The 25995-nt window shown below is 39.5% G+C and overlaps 2 protein-coding genes across 2 annotated transcripts; one reads left to right on the top strand and one right to left on the bottom strand.

Annotated features, from left to right (window-relative positions):
* Positions 1 to 1960: 1960 nt before the first annotated feature.
* On the top strand, positions 1961 to 19542 carry LOC109623445 (delta-like protein 1). Its single transcript, XM_020077984.3, has 4 exons — positions 1961 to 2264; positions 18320 to 18617; positions 18682 to 18873; positions 18931 to 19542. The coding sequence occupies exons 1-4, from the start codon at positions 2145 to 2147 to the stop codon at positions 19446 to 19448; spliced, it is 1128 nt and encodes a 375-aa protein (XP_019933543.2). The 5' UTR covers positions 1961 to 2144; the 3' UTR covers positions 19449 to 19542.
* On the bottom strand, positions 19460 to 23283 carry LOC109431601 (protein lethal(2)k10201). Its single transcript, XM_062856307.1, has 3 exons — positions 23047 to 23283; positions 22788 to 22989; positions 19460 to 19926 (listed from the first exon to the last, which is right to left on the bottom strand). The coding sequence occupies exons 1-3, from the start codon at positions 23226 to 23228 to the stop codon at positions 19555 to 19557; spliced, it is 756 nt and encodes a 251-aa protein (XP_062712291.1). The 5' UTR covers positions 23229 to 23283; the 3' UTR covers positions 19460 to 19554.
* Between the last annotated feature and the right edge of the window lie 2712 nt (positions 23284 to 25995).

The raw sequence follows: 25995 nt of genomic DNA, 5'->3' as shown, positions 1-25995 counted from the left end.
GATTGATGATTGATGATTGATGATTGATGATTGATGATTGATGATTGATGATTGATGATTGATGATTGATGATTGATGATTGATGATTGATGATTGATGATTGATGATTGATGATTGATGATTGATGATTGATGATTGATGATTGATGATTGATGATTGATGATTGATGATTGATGATTGATGATTGATGATTGATGATTGATGATTGATGATTGATGATTGATGATTGATGATTGATGATTGATGATTGATGATTGATGATTGATGATTGATGATTGATGATTGATGATTGATGATTGATGATTGATGATTGATGATTGATGATTGATGATTGATGATTGATGATTGATGATTGATGATTGATGATTGATGATTGATGATTGATGATTGATGATTGATGATTGATGATTGATGATTGATGATTGATGATTGATGATAACGCGTAGTATCGATTTGTGTATATTAAATATACATAGTAACAAATTGACCTTCATCAGATTGCAAAATTACAGGTTGTGTAATTATTTTATATAATATTGAGTGAAATAAAATGAAATTTTAAACCTTTATTAATATGTACGACAAGTGTTGTTTTCAGAATTTCTTTTTGTGTATGTTTAGATACATCTGTATTTTTATTTACTTGGAACAAAACTGTTAGTTCAACACTCAGGTTCATTATCATACTGGAAACGGTTAATTCACAACAATTCTCACTAGGTAGCTCAATGCCGGCTAGCTGACGCTTTAACTGATAGCCGATTGATGGATGTATATTGCATCTACTCTTAGGAGTAATCCATAAACCACGTGGTATTTTTTCATTTGCAAACGTGTTTTTTTTTTCAATTTGTAAGAACCATGATCTTAGTCTACAAAAACCCCAACACACCCCCTCTTCCTCTCCTTCCACTCTTAGGACCACGTGGTTAATGAACGTCCCCTTATCAATGTTGGTTGTATTATGCAGCTAGATGGAATTGATGTAATGATTCTTTGAATACGTATACGCGTCAGGGATTATTGCGTATAAAAGCGCGCAGTAACGCTTATCGATTAGTGCTGATTAAGTTTTCTTCGAAGTTACACCTACTTTGGATTACACGTGAAGAAATCATATTAGTTTATCGATTACCATTTTAGAATACTGTGATGAAGCTTCTACTAGCATTATTCATAGCTTTTGCTGTGGCTTGCGTAGTGACACAAGTTTCAGCGCTCCCGTACCGAGAGAAGAGTCTTATCGAAAGGAATGCTGCATCACAAGTTGCTGCTGAACATCGGGCAAAAAGGCACAACCCTTTCGATGATATAGACCGTTTGGGTGCTGCTGATTTTGTGCTGGAACCGGCAATGGGACCACGACGACCAGAGAAACCATTGCAACCAGCTGCTTCGAAGGATGACGGATCTACGCATGATGTGGCGTAAAACTGATTTTGATCAAGCGAAATGAATAGTTGTGTATTGTAAGGATATATATAATTTTCTAGTAATAAAATCGTCAACGAATACATGATAGCAAAAAAGCGTAAACTATTTGTTCTAAGAATTGTGATTAAAGTCACTTCATAAGCTTAATAAGAAAATCATGTTCAAAGATGAGCTTAAGGCCGAAATGTAAGAACTGGCACTACTGAAGGGCACTTTAAAACTCTTCAAAACTGCTGCGGACCCAATGGACTCCAAAGTAGGCGACCACGTGACTCTCAATGCAAATCACGCGTGCTTGGCGTGTTTTGAACGGATCGATCGTCTTCGTACACTATGGTGAAATGCCAAAAGAAAGCTCTAGTGGTGGATCCCACAAACCATCGATCATGCTGGATCATCGCGTTCGCATGCGAGTGCAGCGCGATCATATTTCTCACCACTGACTCTGCGTCGACGACTCGTTGAGTTGAGAGAAATTTCCACACGGAGTGCTCGTCTCCACCTTGGCAAGCCTTTGGAGACGATCGCCAAGGCCAGTTTCGTTCCAGGTTCCATCGGTGTCGGTCGATCGAAAATTTCCTCCCAGTTGAGTTTCGCGATCTCGAAAAAAAAAGTTTTAAAATTTTTCACACGGTCCGCGTCCGCTCGCACACATTTCGGACTCGGATGCGCTGCCTGCCTGCCGTGCCGGGAAGTGGTGGTGATCCATAATGAGCAATAACTGCTATTATCAAATCATAATTGTGGCCGCGGCCGTCGGAAGCATCTGCCTCGGTCTGTGGGTGACACCAGCGGAAGCCGTTCGATACGTGCCCAAGTGGAAGAAACAGGTTAGCGTAGCCTAGCACGATGCGATGCGATGGAAGAAGAAAGTTTCGTGCACTTAGTTTTCATTGAAAGTACACCAACTACCTACCTACCTATAGGTCGTTTGAATTGGAAAGAGATCTAAAAGTGAAGCAAATGAGTTGGATTGGAAGCGATCCGGATCGATCCGATTTCCGATCGATTTCTAAAATGAGTGTGTATCATATGGGTCCAATGGGCGTATTGGACAGTGGATCGAGAAATTTCCGGTACAGCACAGCGGGAAATTATGATTGGATTATGGTGAAACAGTTGTTGAGTTTCCTGTGGTTTTTCTAGTCCCTAGCTGAAATTCTTGCTAGATAACGGTACAAACTTCGTTTAAATGTAGAAGATGTGAGCCATCAGAAATCTCACACTCTCAAATTCAACCTATCCCAAGGAACAATCACTCATTTAACCAACATTGCAATGACATTTTTATTAAACATTTAATTGAATAACAGTTTAATATTATTTCATCACAGCTTGTAATCAGGCGTTGTTCAAACAAAAATGGAGAAGTTATTCAGCAATCTTTTCTGCAAGCGCGATACAGGCTTTACAGTAGGAAGTAATCTGTGTTACATCAGCCTCATATTAAAATTGTATTCAGCTATAATAATCTGCTGCGAAAACAAAAACAAATTGAAGTGCGAGGTGCAATCATAGTCCAATCGTGTTTATTTGTCGCATCTAAACGCATTTATAACACACAAGCTCTTCTAAAAATTCCTCAACTTGGGACTTGAACTCGTGATCTCCAATCACCCGTCGCATGCCTTACCGACTACGCCATCCTGGAATTGGTAAGTTGCTCGCTAAGAGTGAAACATCTTCACAAAGCTGTGAAAGATCAATATTCAGATTTATGAAAGGTTGTAAATATTTATTAAAAGAAAGTTGTGAAGATGTCTACAACTTTGAAATTGCTATGAAAATTAGCAAATGCTTCGACTATTTCGCATTGGTGTGCAACACACATCAATACATATTTAATAATGAGGAACGTTCCAGAACTGCTGTATCATAATCACTTTGATCTGTTATTCAATCGAAAAGTGATAATCGAACAAATAAATCATAAACCCGTTTATACAGCTTACTGTTAAACCATTATTGAACGTTCCCACAATAGCTGAAGTATTAAACATCAAAAGCATTTATTCTACTTATGTAGACCACAATAATCAGCTTTCGGAAACTGTGGAACATAAGCTTTTAAACGCGTAGAAAAAAGTTCTTCTTCAGCTTATATTAAAGCTAGTAAGGGCAAATCGAACAAAGAAAAATTGCTGACGTTTGTTAGGCTTATAATTCAATTGCTGTTCACATACGTGCCAAATGTTGTATTCTGGCTTATTTACAATGTAAAAAGCATCATTTCAGCTCATTATTCAGCATTTGGTTTTGTTCAGCTACGACTGTTATAAACCAACAATAGTTCGACATGCATGCTTATTTATGACTTTGAATTGTTCCTTGGGATTCGAAACAAGCGATTACGGCACCGATTGATTCCGTTCTTTTTGTTTTCATGCGTGCTCGTTTCTAACAAAAATACAAAAATAAGAAACAAAACAAACTACGCTCCTACCATATATTTTTCGTAGGATGAAAATGAGAGCCACATGTTTAATAAGGGAACCAATGCCCTATATAATATATGCTAGGGCCACAGTGGAAAAGAGAGACTCCGGAAGGACTTACAATGATATTGCGTATTTCCCACCCCACTGGACCCCTTTCGCAGTTAGGGCCTGTCCATAAACTACGTAGACTCTTAGGGGGGACGGGGGGGGGGGGGGTCTGGCCAAAGTCTACGGTCCATACAAATTTCGAAAATTTTGTATGAACAAAAGTCTACGGAGGGGGAGGGGGGGGTCTGAGATGGCCCAAAATGAGTCTACGTAGTTTATGGACAGCGCCTTAGTATAAGTGCGGGATCGTGAATCATCCAGGGGGATGACGAAGGGCCAGAATCATCTACCCAGCATTCAATTCAACATGGCGTCCAATCTTTTTGTTTTGATTGCTTAATTCATGGAAAAAATGCGCTGGAAACATCGACACTGCTTCGCTGCTACTTATAATATCGTGCAAAGTGCTAAGGAAAGAAAAACAATCATCAAAAACAACGATTTCGTTTGAAATGTGTAATTTCTGAAATAAGCACTAGCAACACACGAGCCACACACCCGAAAATCAGGAGCAAGTTGGGGTAAACCGACCAGAAAGTGGGTACCAAAACGCGCCGTACCAAAAAAAATGATGTTGGGTGGAGCGGCGATGTACCGAGTTTGACAGCCGTGTCACCCCACTGGAATCATCGAATGGAGTCAATGTCGTCAATGTCTTCTGCGCATTTTTGCATTAACAAGGAAGGTGCTGAATAAGTGCGAAGCAGACACCGATGCAAAACCGTAGTTTTATTTACGATCCCGCACTTATACTAACTGCGAAAGGGGTCCAGTGAAATGGAAAATGCGCAATATATTTTATGGAATTCTGATGGAATGATGGTTGGCTTAGTTCTTTATAGAATAAGTTCCGGTGTAAAAGTAGAGTTGGTGAAATTTCACTGAAAAAAAGTTCAATGAATCGTCATAAAATTTTGATATGAATTTCGAAAAGATTTATTTGGAAAAGCTTTTTTTTTTCTATTTAAGTACTTTTTAAGATTTCTCAAATAAAATTATCGATACCGTAATCTGGGGGGTAGTTGATCACTATGGGATCCACGTCATTCATCGGCTGAGGACGCTACAATTCTGTTTTAATGGAAGAACTTTAAAGAAAATTGATTGTGTGAATATATTTGAAGCGCTACCCTATTACAGTAGACGTTCGATAACTGCAACATGTTTACGTTTCACTTATGTCGAATTTGTTTTTGATTCAGTTCCAACCTGGGTTGGAACTGGATCAGATCACAGTTGCAAAATTAGTAATCCTACATTATAGAGATCTGCGGAGGCGGCCATTGTAAGCCAATCGTGCAGAAAGAACTGTCAAAGTGTGAGCCAAATGAACAGGCTGATCGTTCGTAAGAAGGCGTCGATTGAACGGTATTGCAAATCGAGCTAAATAAATTAAAATTATTTATTTTTAATATCGAGAAATTGACGGTATATGTAAGTTTAGTAAAAAGATAGAATTTAATTAATTCTGCTTTCAAAAGCTCAAGCTTATGACGAAACTTTTGTTGCTGCACTTCTCGAAAAAACTTTCATTGCTGCTTCTTGCTTCAGTTCTGCCGATATGTTTAGCTTAACACTTTACAATAAATTTCAGATTTCATCGATTGCTCCGCTATTTTTTTTCAAAATTTTGAAAAAAAATCTATTATAATTAGAAAATGTAAACAAAACAACTTGAACCACTACGAAGTCACGCACAAAGTTTGAACATCTAGCTTTGCAGCAAGTGTTGGCAGCTGATGTAAACAAAATGAACAGTGTTGCCGAATCGACATATGTAACTTCCGCTTATCTCTATGTAGAGGATTTCTATGCAAAATCAACCCAACTCAGGTTCGCTTGCACTAAAATTAGTTTGACGTTTACATATTTGTTTTCACATTTTTCACCGATCCAGTTCCAACCAGGGTGCAAAATGTTCATAGTCATTGACTGAAAACAGCACGAATTTGAATGATTCTGTGCTGAATACTCTAAACAAACAAATTCATTTTCGCTCTCCCTCTTCACACAGTCAGTCAATTCGTAGTCATTGAATATGAAGCCGATCGAGAAACATCTGCATAATTACCTACGTTTATGGCTACGATTCCTTCCAAAATCACTCCATAACAATCAAATGGGAAAAGATCTGTGTAAAGCACCGTTAAATGTGATTGAAACGTTAATATTTTATCAGCAATTTAACACTTTGTAAGATGTTTACAAATATTCATTGACTTTCATTCAGTTGACAAACGAGTATCGAGCAGCTGAATATGAATATGCAGGCAAGTGAATGAAAATTGCCGCACGGTGAACTTCAGCCCATCTGCTCGAAAACTTTGCGCACTGGTTCCAACCCAGGTTCAAGAAGGTGCGAAAAGTTGTTATATTCGGACTAATAACGCTAAATTTGTACCATTGAAGGACAAACGTCTTGAAATCCCGCTTCAACAGTGCATCAGAACTTCAAAAGCACACATCTCGAGAAGCAAGCTTCAAGCAACAGTGCGTTTTATTATTCTGTTCTTGCTCACTTGTAATTAGCTCAAAATAAGAAGCTCAGGTGTGTTGATTTTGTTTACGAAGGAATTTGTGCTTTCGAAATCGTGAGTAGGTGCCAGAGTCGGCCATTGTGGCGGCCATTTTGGGATTCTAACAAGTCTGTCCTTAATAGAATGATGTCCGTCTATAATTTGATCTAAAATGAACAATCAATTCTAAATAATTTAATTTACAATATCTCGATACGATATTTCAATAATAATACGAATAGACACGCATAGAGTTCACGAACTACTTTTCAGCCTTCCAAAAAAGTATAGAGTTAAAGATATCTCAACAAAAGCTACCTCTGTGAGTTTTTCAATATTTTGTTCTCTCATACGTGCAAAAAAAGCTCTTGATATTGGGACTTTTTCAAGGGATTTCTTCAGAAATCCCTTCTTATAACAGAAATATTGCTGGCATTCTTTCAGGAATTTGTTCCACGATTTCTTTAGCAATTTATACAATAATCATCCTTTATTCTGTCGGAAATTCTTCTATACGTTCTTACAGGGATTTATTTAGTTTTTTACAGAGATTTATTTAGATATTTCCCTACCGATGCCTCCGAAAATATCTCCAAAGGATTCATTATAAAATCATTCACAGGCTCCTTCAGAAATTCTTCGAAAGTTTGCTTCAGAATTTCTCACAAACATCGCTGGAGATTCCTTCAGAAATTATTTATGAGATTTCACCATTAATATGTCCAAGGTTTCCTTCAAAAAGTCTTTCAAGGGTTCCTTCCGAAATTGCTCCACGAATTTCTTAAGAAATTGCTTCAGGAATTCTGTTTTGAAATCTCTGACGGTTTATTTAAGAAACATTTCGAGCGATTTATTGATATTTTTTCAAGGAGTTCTTAAAAAAAATCCTTCAGGATTTTTTAGATATTCCCTCATGAGTGTCTCCAGAAATTGTTATAATTTTTTTTAATGTAGAATTCCATGCATTTCTTCTGAAACTCCGCGGGGGATTACTTTATAAATTTGTCTGGGGATTAGTATAAAAATACTTCCGAGATTTCAGCTAGAGTTTCTTCAGAGTTTTCATAAGACGAACCAGCCAAGGGCTTAAAGTCTCTTAAATAAAGACAAATCAATCAATCAATCAATTCAGGGTTTTCAACAGTGACTCTTTCAAAAATTCTTCAGAAAATCTTCCACAGATTCCTACGGAAATTCTTCAGTGATTCATCCAGATAATCCTGCAAGAGTTCAGAGTTTCCTTCAGGTCTTCCAGATATTATTCCTCCACGTTTTTCTCCAGAAATTTCTTCGACATGATTTCTAAGGATAATTCTAGGAATTCTTACCTTTATTCATTTCTAAAAAAAATGCTACAATGAATTTGTTTTAAAAATTGGTTCATCGGTTACGTTTGAAATATACATATATTGAGATTTTTTTTTTTTATAAATTCCTACAGGAATGGTTACAAATGTTTTTTTTTCAAGAAGTTCCTCCAGAATTTTCCAAAAAGTACTTGGATTTTTTTTTTTGAAATATCTGAAGGGATTTCTAAAGAATTCCAAAAAAAAATCTCTTGAGAAAGGAATTCTATAAAAACTCTTTGGGATACCTATGGAGAATACCAGAAGAAATTCTTGAAAATTTTCAGGAGGAATTCCTCGATAAATGCCTGAAAGAAAATCTAAAAAAAAAACTCCTAATAAAGGAGGTATCTTATCCTCTATTCCTAGAAAAACATTATGAAAAACTATTGGAAGAACCACAATAGTTTGAGAAATTTCTGGAGGAATTTCCTGACAAAACCGCTTGAAAATATTTGCATACAAAGATACTGGTAAAATTCGTGAAGAAATAACTCAATTAATTTGTGAGGGATACCTGGAGGATTTTCTGAAGTAATCCTAGAATCTCCTGGAGATAGCTCTGGAGGAATATTTAGAAGAATTTCATAAACAGTTTCTGAAGGTACACAAAAAACCTTGAAGTACGTGTAGAAACATTTAAAGAAAATCCTGAAGAATAAAAAAAAAAATCTGAAAAAATCTCCGGATCTCTGTAAAAAATACTTCTGGTGTTGCATATGTCGAAGAAATCTTTGGAAGAATTCGAGGGGAATCCCCTGGTGAAATTCCTTGATTTCTTGAAAAAAGTGCTAGGAGCATTTGTAGAGAAATCTCAAAGAAAAACTTTCGGAGGAAATTCTGATCATATTCTTGGAGGAATTCCTTCAAAAATGTTCATAGAAATACATGAACGAACACACTTCTATGGCAATCTTTGAAGGAATGTCCTAAAGGATCCCGGGAGGAATTTTTGAATGAATTTCTGAAGAATCTCGTGGACTAATTTCAAGATGAATATTTTGATTTTTTTTTTAGAAACTCCTAATGAAGACCCAAGGAAAATTCCTGAAGGAATTTCTTAAATAATCTTTGGAGGAATCAATGGACTTTTTTTTAGGAAATACATGGACAAGAATGCATTCTAAAAGGAAGGATGCTTGGAGAATTTTCGGCTGAAATCATTCTAGAAAATCTTGCAAACAACTACTTTTTATAAAAAAAATGGATAATTCACAGACAAACAGGCGTAACACTCTGATAATTCCCATGGTATTCCGATATACCGGTCTATTTAAAAACTTGATAGTTGACCAACTGGCCATCCGTGGCGCTCGCATCGTTTTTGTTCGAGTTTGACGTTTGCTCACTACCGCCACCTAATTGATAGTTAGTCAAACTCAGTTCTTTTAGCATTGTTGGGCGAACATGTTTCCGTGACTATTATTTAAACCGCAAAATGTTCGAAGTGTTACGTCTTTTTTATTCTTAATAAGGCACCAGTACAGGGGGCACTGAAATTCGGAAGCCTTGAGTAACCTACCATGACATCACTACAAAAAACCATATTCTCTGACAGCGGATGAATATCCGAGGGTGTATAAGAGCGGACCTAGTATACTTCCCTATGGAACGTCGGCAGGGATGTTGTGCGGATCGGAGTTTACTCCTTAGAGCGAGACTCTTTATATCCTGTTCGACAGATAGGGTAGTGGACGTATTTTGGACCACCTTGGGAATTTCATTTATAATCTTTTCAAAATCTTGGCAAATAATTATTGGAACTTCCAATAAAACTTTGCCAAGTTTTCCAATACAAATTTGCCATAGATTTGAGATTATATGATAAACATAATAAAATTCCCAAGGTCAGCCAAAATACCTGCCCCGGGCCAAAATACGTCCACTACCCTATTTTCACCAGGTAGGTGGGTAGATGGAATCGGTACAACTTGTATACCAGACCCTTGTGCCAGACGTTGTCGAGTGCCTTTTCGACTTCGAGCAACGCCATGGCAGAGGTTTTGGAGAGGGACTATTCCTCATGTAGGATGTTCTTTTCTTTGGCAGATGATAAAATGTGCCGTTAGAAGGTTTTCTCGAAGAGTTTCGACGACTCCGAGAAAAGGCTGATGGGACGATAGCTCTTTGAGGAGGAAGGATCTTTCCCAGGTTTCCTGATGGAAATGACTTTAGCCAACTTCCACTGCGACGGGAAGTAGCTAAGTCTTAGGCACCGGTTGAACATCTCGCCAGATGATCGAAGAATCGGTCACTCAGGTATTCAGGAGTTCCAGATTAAGGACTTTATCGAAACCAGAGGCCTTCTTGGAGGTTTTGATATGGGCCCAAACGTTCATCAGTTGAGATTCCCAATTTATTCGAGGCATCATTAAGAATCTGGTGAGATTGGTCCGAAAATGTGGGGGCAGATGAAACATCGACCTATTTCAGAAGCCATCTCTACGTGGTTATCAATCGATCTTTGTGTCGTTATTGTTTAGTGGAATGATCGGTATAATAGGACACAATCATTTAAGTACTAGATTTGTAGTAATGAGCCGAATTTTTGTATGGTGGGAAGGCAAATTCTCCGCTTCTGGAATAAAATGGAGCAAAATGCGTAGGTTTTATGATTCCTTGCCTAATTTAATGCTGTTTGAGCAAATCTTTGGGTATCTGTGTTGTTGGTTTTTCTTTTCATTTCTTGTCTCTTCAACAACACAATTTCCCAAAGTTTTTCTCAAACATACCCACGGTTTTCCCACAATTTCATTGCAGAAGCGGAGAATTTGCATTCTTACCATGCCAATTTTCAATTTCGCGATATATCTTTCCAAAGTCGTACCGGGCGTAACTATGTACACTAGTGCTACGTGGTAATAGGGAACTATGGAATTCATCACCCAATAGTGGTTGTTGTGTTGCAACGGAACCGGAAGAAGTTAAAAATGTGGACATAATGTGTTCCCTTCGTTCTCAGCGGAAGCTGCATGGAATTCCAATCAGATCTCACTACACGTTTCTATGAACTAGTTTATATTTAGTCCATTTTTTCCTGAGTTATGGCTGTTCAAAAAAAGTTCCATGTTGTTTTAGCTTGTCAGTACTTAGCGTGTTAACTCATTTTCTATTTAAAATAAGTTATTTTAATAATGAGCTCAAACATCGATCCCAGTGGTTATGTGCTTGTTTCAAAAGAGACCCAGATGTCAATTTGGCTTATTAGAATATTGAATAACTAATTATATGGTTGATTTCTCTGAGATTTCAAAATCTCTTTGTAGTTACCATTTGAGTTTTTTTTTTTTCAAAACGGTATTTAACTATCATTATTAGCTTTGTTGAGTTCAATCGATGGAAAATTGTTAACATGAACCGAGATTACCGGGATAATGCAATTTTTGAAGGGAGTAACTAGATCTTTTTTACTAAATGAATTTTCTCAGTGGTGTAGTACGATTACAAATAAGGTATGCTAGTAATAATACTAATTTATCAGAAAAACAAGAACTAAACCTTTCACTATATACACAATCAATATTCGTGAAAGTGAGTTGAAAAGCAAAATAGTGAGGTAGTCCATACTAAGCTTCTACTCTATTCCACTAAGTTACAATTAATCGAAAGTAATCACGTTCGTTTCGTTAGCTGCGACCAAATACCGTCAACAACTTCGAATTATGACTAACCACCATCAATTGAATCACGTATTTCCATTATTGACTCATCGCATTTGGACGCCCGGAGAAATGAGCACAGTTTTGGACTAGCAGTGAAGGTACACAACCTCGAAGAAAGCGTCCGTCATGTTTAAATCCACAAACAATTAGCAACTTTTCCTTCCTTTCTAGCTGGGCGTATGCGTTGCAGAACACACAAATCGTAACAGTACATTTCTTTCTGCGTTTCTTTTGCAACAAGTGTCCACTTTACTCTGAAAGATTCTCACAAATTCTCCTCATCCGTGCAACGATCTGCTGGTGCTTTCTACCTACGCTGCAGACCTCATAAATTGCCATTCACTCGCGAAGAAGGGACTTGAGCTTACTTCCTCCAACCTGCCTCAGCCGAGGGCGGATGAGAGCAGTTCAGTTTCTTTCGCTACTCCTCAGTCATTTCCTCCTTCATCTTCAGTTTTGTTCGTTCACCTGGGCCTAGCTAGAGTCCCATCAGACAGACGGAGGAGGGAATGCAATAAGCACGAACTATTACGCGATCAACAACATAACGGGTTTCGGCGGTTGGCGCAGAGCAGCGCCAGCTCATATATAAATGCGGTTAGTCGGTTGCCCTTGCATCCAAGTCACCAAACCAGGTGATTCGGCGCCTCCTTCGCTGCTGGCGTTGGGCTTCCCGATGCGATGAAAACTAGATCGAGGTGTGAAATGGGGGTTCCAAATTTCTCCTGCATCTTGGGGGTGCCACCGCTACCTGTATTTAGGCCCAAATCAAAGTAGACTATGGCCAATTGCTAACAGTGCGTCAACAAGTTGTCTGTACTGCGATTCTTTTTTTTTGTTTTATACATATAAGCTAGCATATAAGCATATTTCCCGAGCAATAACGAATAACTGACACATGACTGCAGCATACCAAAATCAGGTATCATACCAAGATGAGGTATTGGTCGGTTAGCCTGGCATTGAAAATAACTAATTTTGGTATTGTGTTGGTATTTATAAAATACCTTAACAAGTTATTGGTTCGGTGTTGAGGACTGCTTGAGGTATTATTCAGTTATAGAAAATTCACTATTGGTATGGAAAAATGGCCGATTATTATTAAGGTATTGCCATGTCATTATTCACAAGGTGGAGCGGACCTGGTGTGATGGTTAGAACACTTGACTATCACGCCGAGGACCTGGGATCGAATCCCACTCCCGACAAACTCGCAAAATGTGAGTTCTTCCTTCGGAAGGGAAGTAAAGTGTGGGTCCCGAGATGAACTAGCCTAGGGCTAAAAATCTCGTTAATACAGATAAAAAAAAAAAAAAATTATTCACAAGTTATGCACAGAATACACACCAGTTATTATTTTAGGAATTTAACCTCTTATGCAGGGCTACTTAATACCTCACTCAGGTTGTAGGTATTCGGTTTTCCATACCTGAGTTTGGTATTCTTCAGCTATTATCTCCTGCTCGGGTTGGAGCCGGCCTTCTGATGGATACAAATCGAACCGTGCAAGAGTCAAGCTGATCGGTTCACCCGTTCGTAAGTTTTTTTGCCTCAATATATGGGGTCTTGTACCATTTGGGCAGGTGTACCTATTTTAAGCACTTGCCGCTATAACTAAGTCAATTTCAAACCGATTGATTTGAAATATTGTCCAATACCCTAGAATAAATAACAATAAATTTTCAATAAAGAGCTTCAGTTAAAAGGGTCTATATATCGTGGATGCGGTAATGGATTCGATTTCCAGTCGGTGCAGGAGCTTTTGGTGAAGGAAATTTTCTTGACTTCCTTGGCATCCCGAGCAGGAGAAAATAGCTGAAGAATAACAAACTCAAGTATGGAAAACCGAATACCTACAACCTGAATGAGGTATTAAGGAGCCCTGCATAAGAGGTAAAATACCTAAAATAATAACTGGTGCGTTTTCTGTGCATAACACGTGAATAATGACATCAGGTGTGGCAATACCTAAATAATAATGGGCGATTTTTTTATACAAATAGCGATTTTTCCATAACTGAGTAATACCTCAAGCAGTCCTCAATACCAAACCGATAACTTGTTGGAGTATTTTATCAATACCTACAAAATAACAAAGAAAATTATTTTCTGAATCAGGATAACCGACCAATAACTAGTTTTGGTATGATACCTGACTTTGGTATGCTGCAGTTATGTGTCCGTTATTCGTTCCTGCTCGGGATAGAGTATCTTCGTGCCTGCCACACGATATACACATGAAAAAGGGTCATTGGTAGAGGAACCCAACTAACATTTTCAGCGCTATAAGCTTCAGTCATTTGCTTTCTGTTGTGTAACAATCGAATTGAAGCAGTCAACGCTGAACAAAAGATGCTAGTCAAATAGGTATAAACCATAAGCTAATACACGGCTGCAACACAAACACCATTCAGTTACCAAACTCGATTTTCAGAAATAAACTCACTGGGACAGCCTTTACTGCACTCTATTCCAACTTCAGGAGATTTCCCGGAAGATGTGAAAACTTGAACAAATCGAATTGGAGTCCCCATTAGCAAAAGAGCCGCTACTATACAGTACAATTCGTGATACTTACAAATCCAGAAACCAGAAGCGCTTTGAAGGCCGTTATGCGATATCATTACAGCTAGACGCTGTACTAAAGAAACTGGTATACCAACATGGTTTGTCGGATGTAAACATTATTGTCAAAAAAAAAACTTCAAGCGGGATGTTTAGCTACTACACAAATACTTTACAGCTATCCATCTCTGTGCTGTGAAATTATTTGGGTTGCTTTTATTGCACTTTAATCCAACTCCGGAAGATTTGCCGGAAGATGTGCAAATCGAATGAGGGTCCCAACCAATAAACCAGCTGCGTTTATACAGTACGTTTTTTTTGGTAATGTTGCCAAATACACAAAACGCAGCGCTTCGTAGCTGTTTAAAGAACATTCTTTCAGCTAGAAGCTGTGACGAAGAACCTGTTGGCGCAACCATACAGCTTATTCAATGTAAACATTATTGCGTTTGACGTTTCACAAGCTTTTGCAGCAACATGAAGTTGGGTAAGGTTTCTTGTGACACAATTATGAAGCCTTGTCTGAAGTAAAACAAAACGGACTATTTTTTATGCTATTATTGCTATTTATATATAGCAGTGAGGCAGCGAGGACATCATCAGGACCACTGGATACGGAGATCGGGAGTTCGATTCCAAGTAGGCGGCATGTACTTTAATTATTCATGTTCATCTCGAGATCCACGATTTCACTTCCCTTCCGAAGGAAAAACATGGGAATTTTTCGGTTTTCTAATTTCTAATGGAGTTTCTTAAGGATCATTTTGGTACAGCTAATCTGTCTAGAAATCTGTCGAGTTTAGGGATTCCTTCTGAAGTCCCTCCATAGATTTCTTGGTGAATTCTTTCACCATTTCGAATTCCTACAGGGGGTTTTCAGCAATTCCTCCAGAAGGCTCAAGGAATTCCTTCGGAGTTTTTTATCCCAGCGATTCCATTTCAAAATCCTCCAGATATTCATTCTGCAATTCCTCCAGTGGCTCTTTCAGGAAGTCTTTTAGGGATTATTGACGAAATATCTGCATGCATTCTTTTAGAAATTCCGCTATGGGTCCCTTTGGAAAACAATCCAGGGATCCAATACATTCTTTCGGGAATTTCTGCAGGATTACTTCGTAAAATTCCCCCAAGGATTACTTCGTGAGGGATCCATGTGGGAAATTCAGTGATTCAAGGTCAATCGATAACGAACTTGGTTCTCCTATCATCTAAAGGGAAGTGTCGGCCTCGTGTATTGCGCATATCCAAAATTCTGATTACATTTTTAGAAGAGGGTTACCGGACTACATGATGACCCTCTTTGGGCCTAATGTACCCCTTTAACAAACGGTAGAGACAACACTTGAAAATTCAAGTTAACATCTGAGGACATTAGCAAAACGTCGGAATATAACAAACATTTGATAACGACTAGATGCTACGTTTTTTACATCGAAAAACATTAGAGTAACGTTCGAATCTAACGTTTACATACATCAACATACATCAGAAACATTTAAATCTAATGTTCACATCTAAAAACATCTGAAAACATTAGGTTCCGATGTTCTCGGTAATATCCTTGACATCAAAAAACGATTGGTTTCCTGATGTAACATTACGTTACCTTGCATAAACACATCTAAATCGCAATGTATTCTAACGTTCAACATCAGAAAACATACAAAACATCTGAGAACGTCAGAAATACATTCGAATTGAATGTTTCAGTGCGTAAAAAACATATAAAAACGTCTAGATTTAACGTTTTATACATCGCAAAACATCAGAAAAAACGTTGGAATGTAACGTTTCCATACATCAATATACATCAGGAAACGTCTGGATCTAATGTTTTTTACATCAACATACATCAGAAAAACGTTTAAATCTTACATTTTTGTACATCAAAAAACATCTGAATACGTCAGATTTTGATATTCTGGATAATTTTTTTGACATCTTTAAACATTTGATTTCCTGATGTATACATTATGTTACCTTGCATAAACACATCTTAATCGTAATATATTCTAATGTTCAACGACAGAAGTACATTAAAACTTGATGTTGATGTACAAATCAAAATTAAATGTCAGGCTAATGCAAATTTTTATTCGGGACATCTCGGAAATTCTTCCTGGTATTTCATCGACAATTCTTCCAAGGTTGTTTTCGGAAATCTTTCCTGGAGATTCTTACCTTAGAGAATTTCTTTAGCGATTCCATGGATATATTCTTAGGGAATTCTTTCGGTATATTACAATAACTTGTAATCCATATTCTGCTTTATTCATTGTGGAATAATTTGTTGTCATGAGAAATTTGTAAAAAATATGAAATAATAAATAAAAATATAATGAACACAAAATGTGGAACGTAGCTGGTGTGATGGGTAGAACACTTGACTATCACGACGAGGACCTGGGATCCAATCCCACTCGCAAACTCGCAAAATGTGAGTTCTGCCTTCAAAAGGGAAGTAAATCGTAACTCGGGAAAAGTAGACCAGGCCACCTGCCTGTACCAATACTCCGGATTTGGAAGACCGAACAGCTACTGGAGGAGTAGCAGAAGGGGTCATTTGCTCCATCTACAAGAAAGGTGAGAAGTCGAGTGAAAGGACTTCCGAACGATCATAATTGTGATTGCCGCCTACAAATTACTATCCCAGATCTTCTTCCATTGTCTTATACCTAAAGTAAACAAATTTGTGGGAATTTATCAAGCCAACCAGGGGTGCCATTTATACAGATTTATCTATATTGTACAGATTTTTGAGCATTCGTATAGATTTCGTTTTATATGAAATACAGATATTTGAGCTAGAGGGGATATTTTATTTTTGTATGGGATACAGATTTTTCAAAAGAGTGGTACAGATTTTAAAAAAATATCTGGCATCCCTGGCCCCAACACATCATCAGCGCGTGCGGCAGTACCGACAGCACAGAGCTGGAAAATCATGGTAGAGAACGGCTTCTCCGGGAAACTCACAGGGCTGCTTTAAGCGACAAGATGGGCGGGCCAGATACAGAACTATCTGGCAAATGTGGGACGCGATCGAGGATGGAGAACTGCAGCCAAGAACTTAGTGTTGTGGCGAGAAATTATTGATTCAGTTTTAATTTAAAGTAACATGTAATACTAAATTGAAATTGGAATAGAATGTCCCAAATTAACAGCCTTCCATTTCGGGCTACTGCTTTTTGCGGATTTAAAAGGCGTATCAGACGGTTTCAGGAAATACCAGAAGATCACAGAAGTGTTTCCAAGGGTCCCATAGGTGTTTCTGAGGGTACTGGGAGATCTAAGGAGCCATAAAAGGGGCTCAGGGGGGTCCAAGAGGTTCCATGGGGTCTTAGTGGCACTTCCAGGTGGTCTCAGGGGTATTTTAGGGAGTCTCAGCGGCGTTTCAGAGGGGTTTCAGGGGTCTCAGGGGTCTCAGAAGCGTCCCTGGTGATGGCGGTGCAAATCAAGAAGGCGACGGAGAACATCCTTAGCAACCAATCAAGCACTGAAAAACAGTTACAATATTTGATAGTTCAATAAATAGTTATTATCGTTCTGTTCGTCAACCAGTTAAGACCTGTTGTTTAGTCTACCGATCTACGGTTTCACTATAGTCCAAGACCTGGGGGTCTCAACGACGCTTAAGGGGTCCCAGGGTCGTTCCTGGTGATCTCAGGGGAATTTTAGTGGGTGTCAGGGGCATTTCAGGAGGTCCCAGCAGGCTTTGGGAAGATACCTGGAAGTCTCAGTGGCGTTTCAGGGTTTACTCAGGGGAAGAAAATGAATAAATGCGTCCAGTTTCGCCTTAGGAAGCAGTTTCATCAATGTAGTGGTATTGGAATGCTTGGTGATTTCCAACCTACACAGATCGAAAAGATAGTGTAAATTTCTGTGACATATAATGCACATAATTGGAGCGTGGGATTTCACAGAATTTTACATGATATATCATGTAAATCTCATGAAATATGATGTAAACTTCCATTATATATCATGTAATTCAGCATGACTCAGAGTTATTACATGACACATAACACAAATTTACATGATATATCATGTAACCCATCATATCTGGAAGTTTACGTGACTAAAATGAAGTTTACATGACGTGTACATTTCTTTTTTGTTTATTTGTGTAGGATTTTTTATGATCCTAGGCCAATCCTAGGTTGATATTTGTTGATGCACGGAAACACCAAATCTTAAATTCACTCATTTCTGAACTCTCTTTTACTAACAAGGAACTTTATCAATTGCAGGCCTGCGAGATCCCCAACTCCCAGAATGAGTACTCGCACTACGTGTGCGACGACAACGGCGATGTCAAGTGCCTCCCTGGCTGGACCGGTGATCTGTGCGACGTTCCGATTTGCAAGAAGGGCTGCGATCCAATGAATGGCTACTGCAAGCGACCGAACGAGTGCCGCTGTAAGCTCGGTTTCTACGGCGATAGCTGCAACCGGTGCATTCCACTGCCCGGGTGTCAGCACGGTAGCTGCAAGGTGTCGTTCGAGTGCGTCTGCCACAAGGGGTGGGACGGAATCTTCTGCTCGGAACGTGAGTTTCATAGGGGTGTTTTCGTGGTTGAACAAGGGTCAGTGAACAACTATGATTATTTCAGCTATCTGCCGAGAGGATTGCCACCCATCACGTGGATACTGCGAGGCGCCCGGGGAATGTCGTTGCCGACTTGGATGGGCTGGATCCACGTGCCGTGATTGTCAAGTGCTGCCAGGTTGTATGCACGGAACGTGCACCAAACCTTTAGAATGCAAGTGTCTTCCTGGATGGACTGGAATCCTGTGTCAAACGCGTAAGATGTTGTACCTTCTTTAGATATGCCTTGATTGATAACGAATTTCCGTTGTAGCCATCTGCGCCAAGAACTGCAGCCGCGAGCACGGCTACTGTAGACGTCCCGGAGAGTGCCGTTGCCGAGTGGGATGGATGGGTGAGGACTGCGGCAAATGTCATCCGTACCCGGGATGTAAGAACGGCGACTGCCGTAGACCTTGGGAGTGTAACTGCAAACCCGGCTGGGGAGGAATGCTGTGCGACGAGGAGTTGAACTACTGCGAGAAGAATCCAAACACGTGTCAAAATGGCGGCAAGTGCACCTCGTTGATCAAGGACGACGGAAGCTTCAAGTGCGAGTGTCCGTCCGGTTATAAGGGTCAGAACTGTGAGATTCTACCGCCGTCGATGACGACTACTTCGTCGTCAACAACGACGACGGTGGCAACGGTTAGCACTTCGCCAACGCCCATCGACGAACATGAACAGATGACAAGCCTGAGACTACAGTTGGGGAATGTTACGACACAGTATCCAGGCGCAGACTACCTGAACGAAGAATACAGTGCCGAAGACGTCGACAACGAAGCTTAAAACGTGGGATGTCATAATTTTCAAGCGAGCATTTATTTATTCATATTTATTTAACTTATTTATTTTGACAAAATAAACTATTTATAAACAAAAATCAGTGTTGCCATCAGTCCTTGGGAAGACTTTCCAGCAAGTCGACCACCATGCGGTTGCTTTCCAAAATGTCGGACTTTTTGGCAGTTTTGTCCGGCTTGAATGAGCGCACCTTCGAGTGTCCAAAGTTGAAGTTTTTGGTGTTTTTCGCTACGGAACTGGAATTGGAATCAGCACTAGCAGCACTGGCAGCAGTTTCGACTTCCATTTGATCTGTGGTGGATGACTCGGATAGGGACGCCCTCGAACGGGCCGGTTTCTTCTGAGTGGACACTCTTTGATCAAACCGGAAATTGTGAGGAAATTTGTGCTGTTTGATGCAGTGATCGCGACGTTCCTCTGGGGTTTGGCTTTTGTGCTTGCACTCTTCTAGGAAGCAGGAAAACTGAAAAAAAACATAAGTTCATTTAGAACTATACGGTTAAAACTATAACAAAATAACGTGGGATCGGTTGGAAGGCTAAGGAATTTAAAGAAATTTTTCGGGTATAGGTCACTAGATCTGCAATCATAGGTAACTCTAGGAATGCGAAGCACTATAAACGAAGTTCATGTTCATATAGCTTTACGTAACTATGTTCAATAACTGTTAAGACTCTTTAAAACTCCGAATGCGGTTTGTTCTTGCCCCTAAAATCCACTGAAACCACCCGGTACGCCATGCAACCCTTAACACTCCTGAGGTGCTCATAGACTTTCCTAAAACTCTACTGAAGCCCCCCAAAAAACCATCCAGAACCCCCTGAAACCTCTAGAAACGCTTTAAAACTCCTCAAAAAACCTGTCTGATGATCCCCGTAGTATTCTCTTAAACTTTACTGAAGTTCCTGAAACGTCTTGAAACCTATCAGAAAACCTTCCTGAAGCCCTAGACTTCCTTCAAACTTTTTTGAAACCTTAAAACCTCTTGGAACGCATTGAAATCCATCAGTTAAATCCCCTGAGCTTTGTGCCTTGGAACCCCTCCAAAATACCCCTGCTACCCTAGTACACATTCAAGTACTACAAGTTTCGGACGGTAGAACTTTTCTCCAGTCTTGCGAGCGCGTGTCAGGAATTGGGTGTAAACTTGGTAGTGGGAATAGTTCTGAAGAGCATGCCAGACAGCTTCAGCACAGTGAGTTGTTTAGAAAATTGAAGTAGATGCCATGCGGGGTTCAGAGAGTTTGAAGGGGCTTTTGAGGACTAGACGGTTTCGAAGGGGTTGACTGAAGTATTATGAAGAAGAGTTACAGACTATCGTCTACCCTCGTTGGTTTGACCGCATGTAATCTGAACACTTTTTAGTTTGACCCCCTCTAATCTGCACATAGTTCAAACTAAACATGGTTCAATCGTCATTCTGCTAATGGAACGGTGTGAAACGGAACGCAGAACCAAAACAAAACACCAAATCAGGTTGCCAGTAGTGTGTTTTTCGATGCTAACAGAGTTGCTAGACGTTCTAATTAAAAATGTATTCCGTTGGTTTGCATGAGATGTCGTTCAAACCAACGGGGGTAGACGGTATTTCAGAGGGATCAAAGGCTTTTCAGATAAGGTCGAAGGTTCGCAGGGGGTTTTGAGGGCCTAACCGACTTTCAGGAGAGCTGCAGACTAGGCTTCAGAGAAATTTCAAAGTTCCAAGGTTCCAAGGAATTTCAGGAAGTTTCAGTTACTGTGGATTTCAGAGGAGTTCACGGGCTTTAGAAAAGTTTAAGAGAAGACTACGGGGATCTCAGGCAGGTTTTCTGAGGTGTTTTGAAGCGGTCTGAGTGATTCCATGTGGTTCTAGGGAACTTTAGTAGAGTTCGAGAGAAGTGTACTAGGGTTGCAGAGTGTTCCGAGGAGGGCTATAAGACGTTTCGATGGGTTTCAGTTGCATTCAAGGAATATCCACGAAGGCCAGGGGATTTCAATGATTTTCAAAAGGTTTCAGAGGTTGCAGTAGTTTTAAGGGGTGTAGGATGTCTGAGGCTTCAGTAGAGCTTAAGAGAATACTGCGGGAATCCCTAGTCTACAGAGGCTGAGTTTTTTTTTATAGATTTCAAGACGTTTCAGTGGATTTGAGGGACTTCAATACTTTAAGAGAAGGCTACGGGTATCTCTGGCGTTTTTTTTTTTACTTTTTGAGCGTTCCAAGAGGTTTCTGGGGATTCCAGGTTTGGGTTTAAGGGGCTTCAGTAGAGTTCATGGGATGTGTAGTAGGGTAGCTTCACGTTTTTTGTTGCAGTTCGCCTTGCAAAGTTCGTCCTACAGCCTGCTTCTCAGCTTAGGGCCGATTTCTTCACCCTGGCTTAAGCGTTAAACCAAGTCTAACTATATTGGTAAGCCTGGCCTACTGGTTTAGTCAGGGTGAAGAAATCGGTCCTTAGTGTTATATGAGCTTTTCCGCAGTTATGGACTGAGAGCTTCATCCTCCACTGATTATTTTGCATGTGTATATCGTGTGGCGACGAGTTCTTTGATTGACCGGAAATCGAACCCGACACTTTAAACATGGACATGCTGAATACACACGCCTTTACAACTGTGGCTGTATGAGCACTTTTAAAAAAGAAACTGGGCTTATAAGGCAATCTAGCGTTCATCACCCTTCTCTCTCAAGCAGTCACAGAGGATAGCAATTTTTTTTGTTTAAGAGGAAACAAACCATCATCCTTTACCAGAAAATCAAAAGCAGTTTTTTTCGCTGAAATCACAACCAATGGCAATGGAAATTTATCACTGTACTCTACTCAGCATCTGGATTGCAGTGAAATAATTTTCATTAATGGTTTTTGGATTTCTAGTAAGAAAACTGCTTTTGAATAATTGATGATTGCTGATGACTGAATGATGGTTATTTGAGCCCTAATCCTATCCTATCCTCTCCGGGAGCGAAACAGGGAAAGGTGATCAAACGTCAGATAGCCTTATAGATAAACTTATAATTTATATTAACATGTTGAAAAAATAAATCTACTGATAACTGAAACATTCACTCTCTACACATAAACTTGGCCAACTCTGTTTTTCTTGGACAAAACTTTTAACTTTAGATTCGCGACTACGAAGGTAAAAGTGATTTCAACTTTTTGTAGCTCTAATGAAAAACCTCGTAAGGAACTCTCAGAATGTAGGCACATGAAAAAAAAAAAAAATAGACAAAAAATATTTCCCTCTCGTTTTTTCTCACGTAAACCTTCACGCACATTCGACCACTTCGTAGTCGCGAAATGATACCGGCCTACTTAGTTAAAAGTTAGACCACATGTGAGTACTCACCATCGGACGCTTTCCAGATTGAACCTGCGCGGCAAAGTAGGAATCGTGCGACTCCGAAAGGTGCAAATCCAACAGGTGCGCATTGGGTAGGGTCTTCTTGCATTCCGCACACGAATACCGGTGCTGGGAGTTGTAGTGCGATTCATAATCGCCAACCGAGCTGGAACTGTACCGACAGTCCGGTACGTTGCAGACGATTTTTCTGTAATAATTATTTTCTTGAAATAACTCACTTTCAATAATGTCGTTGATTAATTACGTCTCATTTTGATCTTCCTGATCATTTTCGATTTGAGGAATTTCACTGAGCACACCGAGTTTGACGAACTTTTTGAGGTAGAAATTGCCCTCCGTGAAAAAGGGGTCATCTTTTGGGCGGAATCCGGTTCCGTACCGGTCCAGTAGCGAGAGAACCACGTCCGCCGGGGTGTAATTGGCCATTTTCGAAGAGAAAGCTTCTACGTACTATACAGCATCTGTTTACAAACAAATAAACGCATATTTATGAAAGGCCGGCTCTCGTTGGGTCGAATGAATATCGAAAGAGGGGAAAAATGTATCGAATATTTTTATTTTCTGTGTATTTGTTCGTCGGTTCGTGTGTCAAAATGTTTCCTGGTGTCGGGTAAGAGATGGCGTTGATTTCCCTTCGGTAGTGTTGTGAGCCGTTGGTGAAAGCTCTTCGAAATGGATTATCTTCGTGAGATTGAATATTCTTTTTTATAGTATATATTCAAATTCAACTAGTTAAAATCTGAAATTTCATTTAGGTATGATATTTTGTTTTTTTTTTCTCGAGATTTAATCGAATGATTGCTAATTCTACTTCTGACAGAATTTGTACGTACGTGGTGAAAATTATATCAGTATCATTAATGGAATTCCAGCACAAACTCTTGAAGCAATTCTTGGACAGATTTAAATCTTGGTCAGGATTACCGTGGGGTGCCCTAATTTCACGCGGGTCCAAATTTCGCTCACTGGTAATATTTATTTAGATACTCATTAGATACTCATTGGACTAATTGTGCAATTGTCCAAATTACACTTTTGCTTTACGCTATCTAAAGTGAAATTAGGACAATTCTCTCTCTGCATTCTCTCTCTAGGACGTCGTTTAATTTGAAATAGTTTGGGCAACGAATCTGGTAAAACTAATAGAGAAATTCAATCTTTGTAATTTAGCAAGTACCACGTTACTTCCAGCAAGAATAAAACCCCCGTCTTCAAGTCTCAGGGTCGGCAAGACGCTCGTGACACTCCGGGAAAAGAAAACACTTTTAGGTCAGCTTCCCTCTATATTCGTGCTCTAGCTACACTTTTATTCACTTTCTCTTGACGTCCTACTTTCCTACCACTTTCCTCTAGCTTTCTCCCTCCTATCTTTCTGGCGTCCGCCTTTAACATCGGACGACGCCTCCCACGTTCTTAAGGACTAGTCCTACCTTATACCACAGAGAACAGACGTCCAAGCTCATGAAGTGCAGTTGTGTAAAGAATTGCAACGGTTGTTTTGAAATACCTTGCAATGTGGCCATTACGCGGCGCTGTAACATTTCGAATCGCGGTGCGAATTCGCCGATGTTTTATCTTTTGGCGCTAGTATCGCCAAGTGTGCACCCCAACATAGTTCCACCGAGAGAATTTGTGAGTTTACAAGGGAAATAATAATTGTATTGTTGTTCAACTCATTTCTAATTGATAGTGGTGAAACTAATTTTCAACGGTTTGCTGAAATTGTGTTGCTGAATTAGTGAAATAATCATACACATCTTGTTTTTTGAGCAAAAACTCAATCTCTGTGTAGGAATATTTGAAGGTGCGCTTCTGAAATATTTCTCAATTAAGGGCCATCATGGTGTCGGAAGGAGTTTTTATGTGGGAAAGTCACCGTCGATATCGCTACTGAGCTTATTTTTTCTTTACACAAGATTTTCAAGCAATTTTGTTCGAGCATGTTCGTCTGTTCTCTGCGCTAAGACTGTCAGAGTTAGATTTCCTAGGCCAACCTAGGATCTTTTTGTAATGAAAAAAAAAATCATACATGACCTTGCATTTTATTTATAAAGTTTCAACATTCAACATTCTTCTACCCTTCGGAGCATTCTATTTTCTCATATAAAGGTATAACTTTGGAAGATTATCAAAGATAAGGTATCAAAAAGATTAGGGAAGTGAAACTATCTCGGCAGGGGTCCCATTTTGGGCACTTTTCTGCTAAAATTCTGAACCAATGGACTACCCGCTTGGCGCACACCCACAGTTGATCAGCAGGAGTAAATTTATTTTATTTTGTATGGTGAAAAACATCTAAACTTGAATTACTTGAAGTAGAAAGCTTTAACTGAAAAAATATTTGGTGGGCACAATAGTAGTCACCGTTGTGCACAACCACTACCAAATATTTTTTCGAATAATGTATTCCACTTCGATAAATTTGCCTTTAGATGCTATTCGCTAACAATATTTTTGCGATTTACTTTTAGCGATTTTTCGCGCATAGAAGCTAGCGCCACATTGGTCGATGCGGAGACTAGGAAAACAGCCGATGTAGTTAATCCATTGACACAATTTTGAAACGCGATGAGATACGCATAGTATCTAGTCGTGTACAACATTTAAAGTCAATTGGTTTAGAATTGGCTGAGTTATAGCGAAGAGTGCGCAGAATACCGGGCGCTGCCCAAGTGGTTCGCTACCCTACACTTTATTTTGCCTAACGGTGTACATTATCGAAAAGTCCCCTTGTCTCCCCCACATTAGTAATCCTTACTGGAATCCCGAAAATTCAACCTAGGGGAATCTACTTAGTCTCAGGAAAATCCCGGGAGAAATCCTAGAAGTAATATCAGTTGGAATCTCGGGATATTTCCCTGAAGAATTCCTGGAGAAATCCCCGGAAGAAAGCGCGGGAAAAATCCCGGGACGATTTCCTAACCAATCCCTGAGAGAACCCAGGAGGAATCCTGGTAGAAAATCCCGAGAGCAATCAATGCATGAATCTTGGAGTAAATAAATCTGAAGAGAAGTCCCAGAGAGAATACTGAAAGATTTCCTGAAGAAATTGTGTATACAATTCCGAGTGCAATGTATGCCAGAATTCTGCAGTACATATTTTTCTCAAATAGAATCTCGGAAGAAATCCCTGAAGAGGTTCTGGGAGAATTTTCTAAAATGAATCTGAGAGGAATCAGTGAAGAATCTTAGG

Source organism: Aedes albopictus, chromosome 3, assembly GCF_035046485.1.
Source record: "Aedes albopictus strain Foshan chromosome 3, AalbF5, whole genome shotgun sequence".
Classification (NCBI taxonomy): domain Eukaryota; kingdom Metazoa; phylum Arthropoda; class Insecta; order Diptera; family Culicidae; genus Aedes; species Aedes albopictus.
This window is presented reverse-complemented; position numbering and strand designations above follow the sequence as displayed.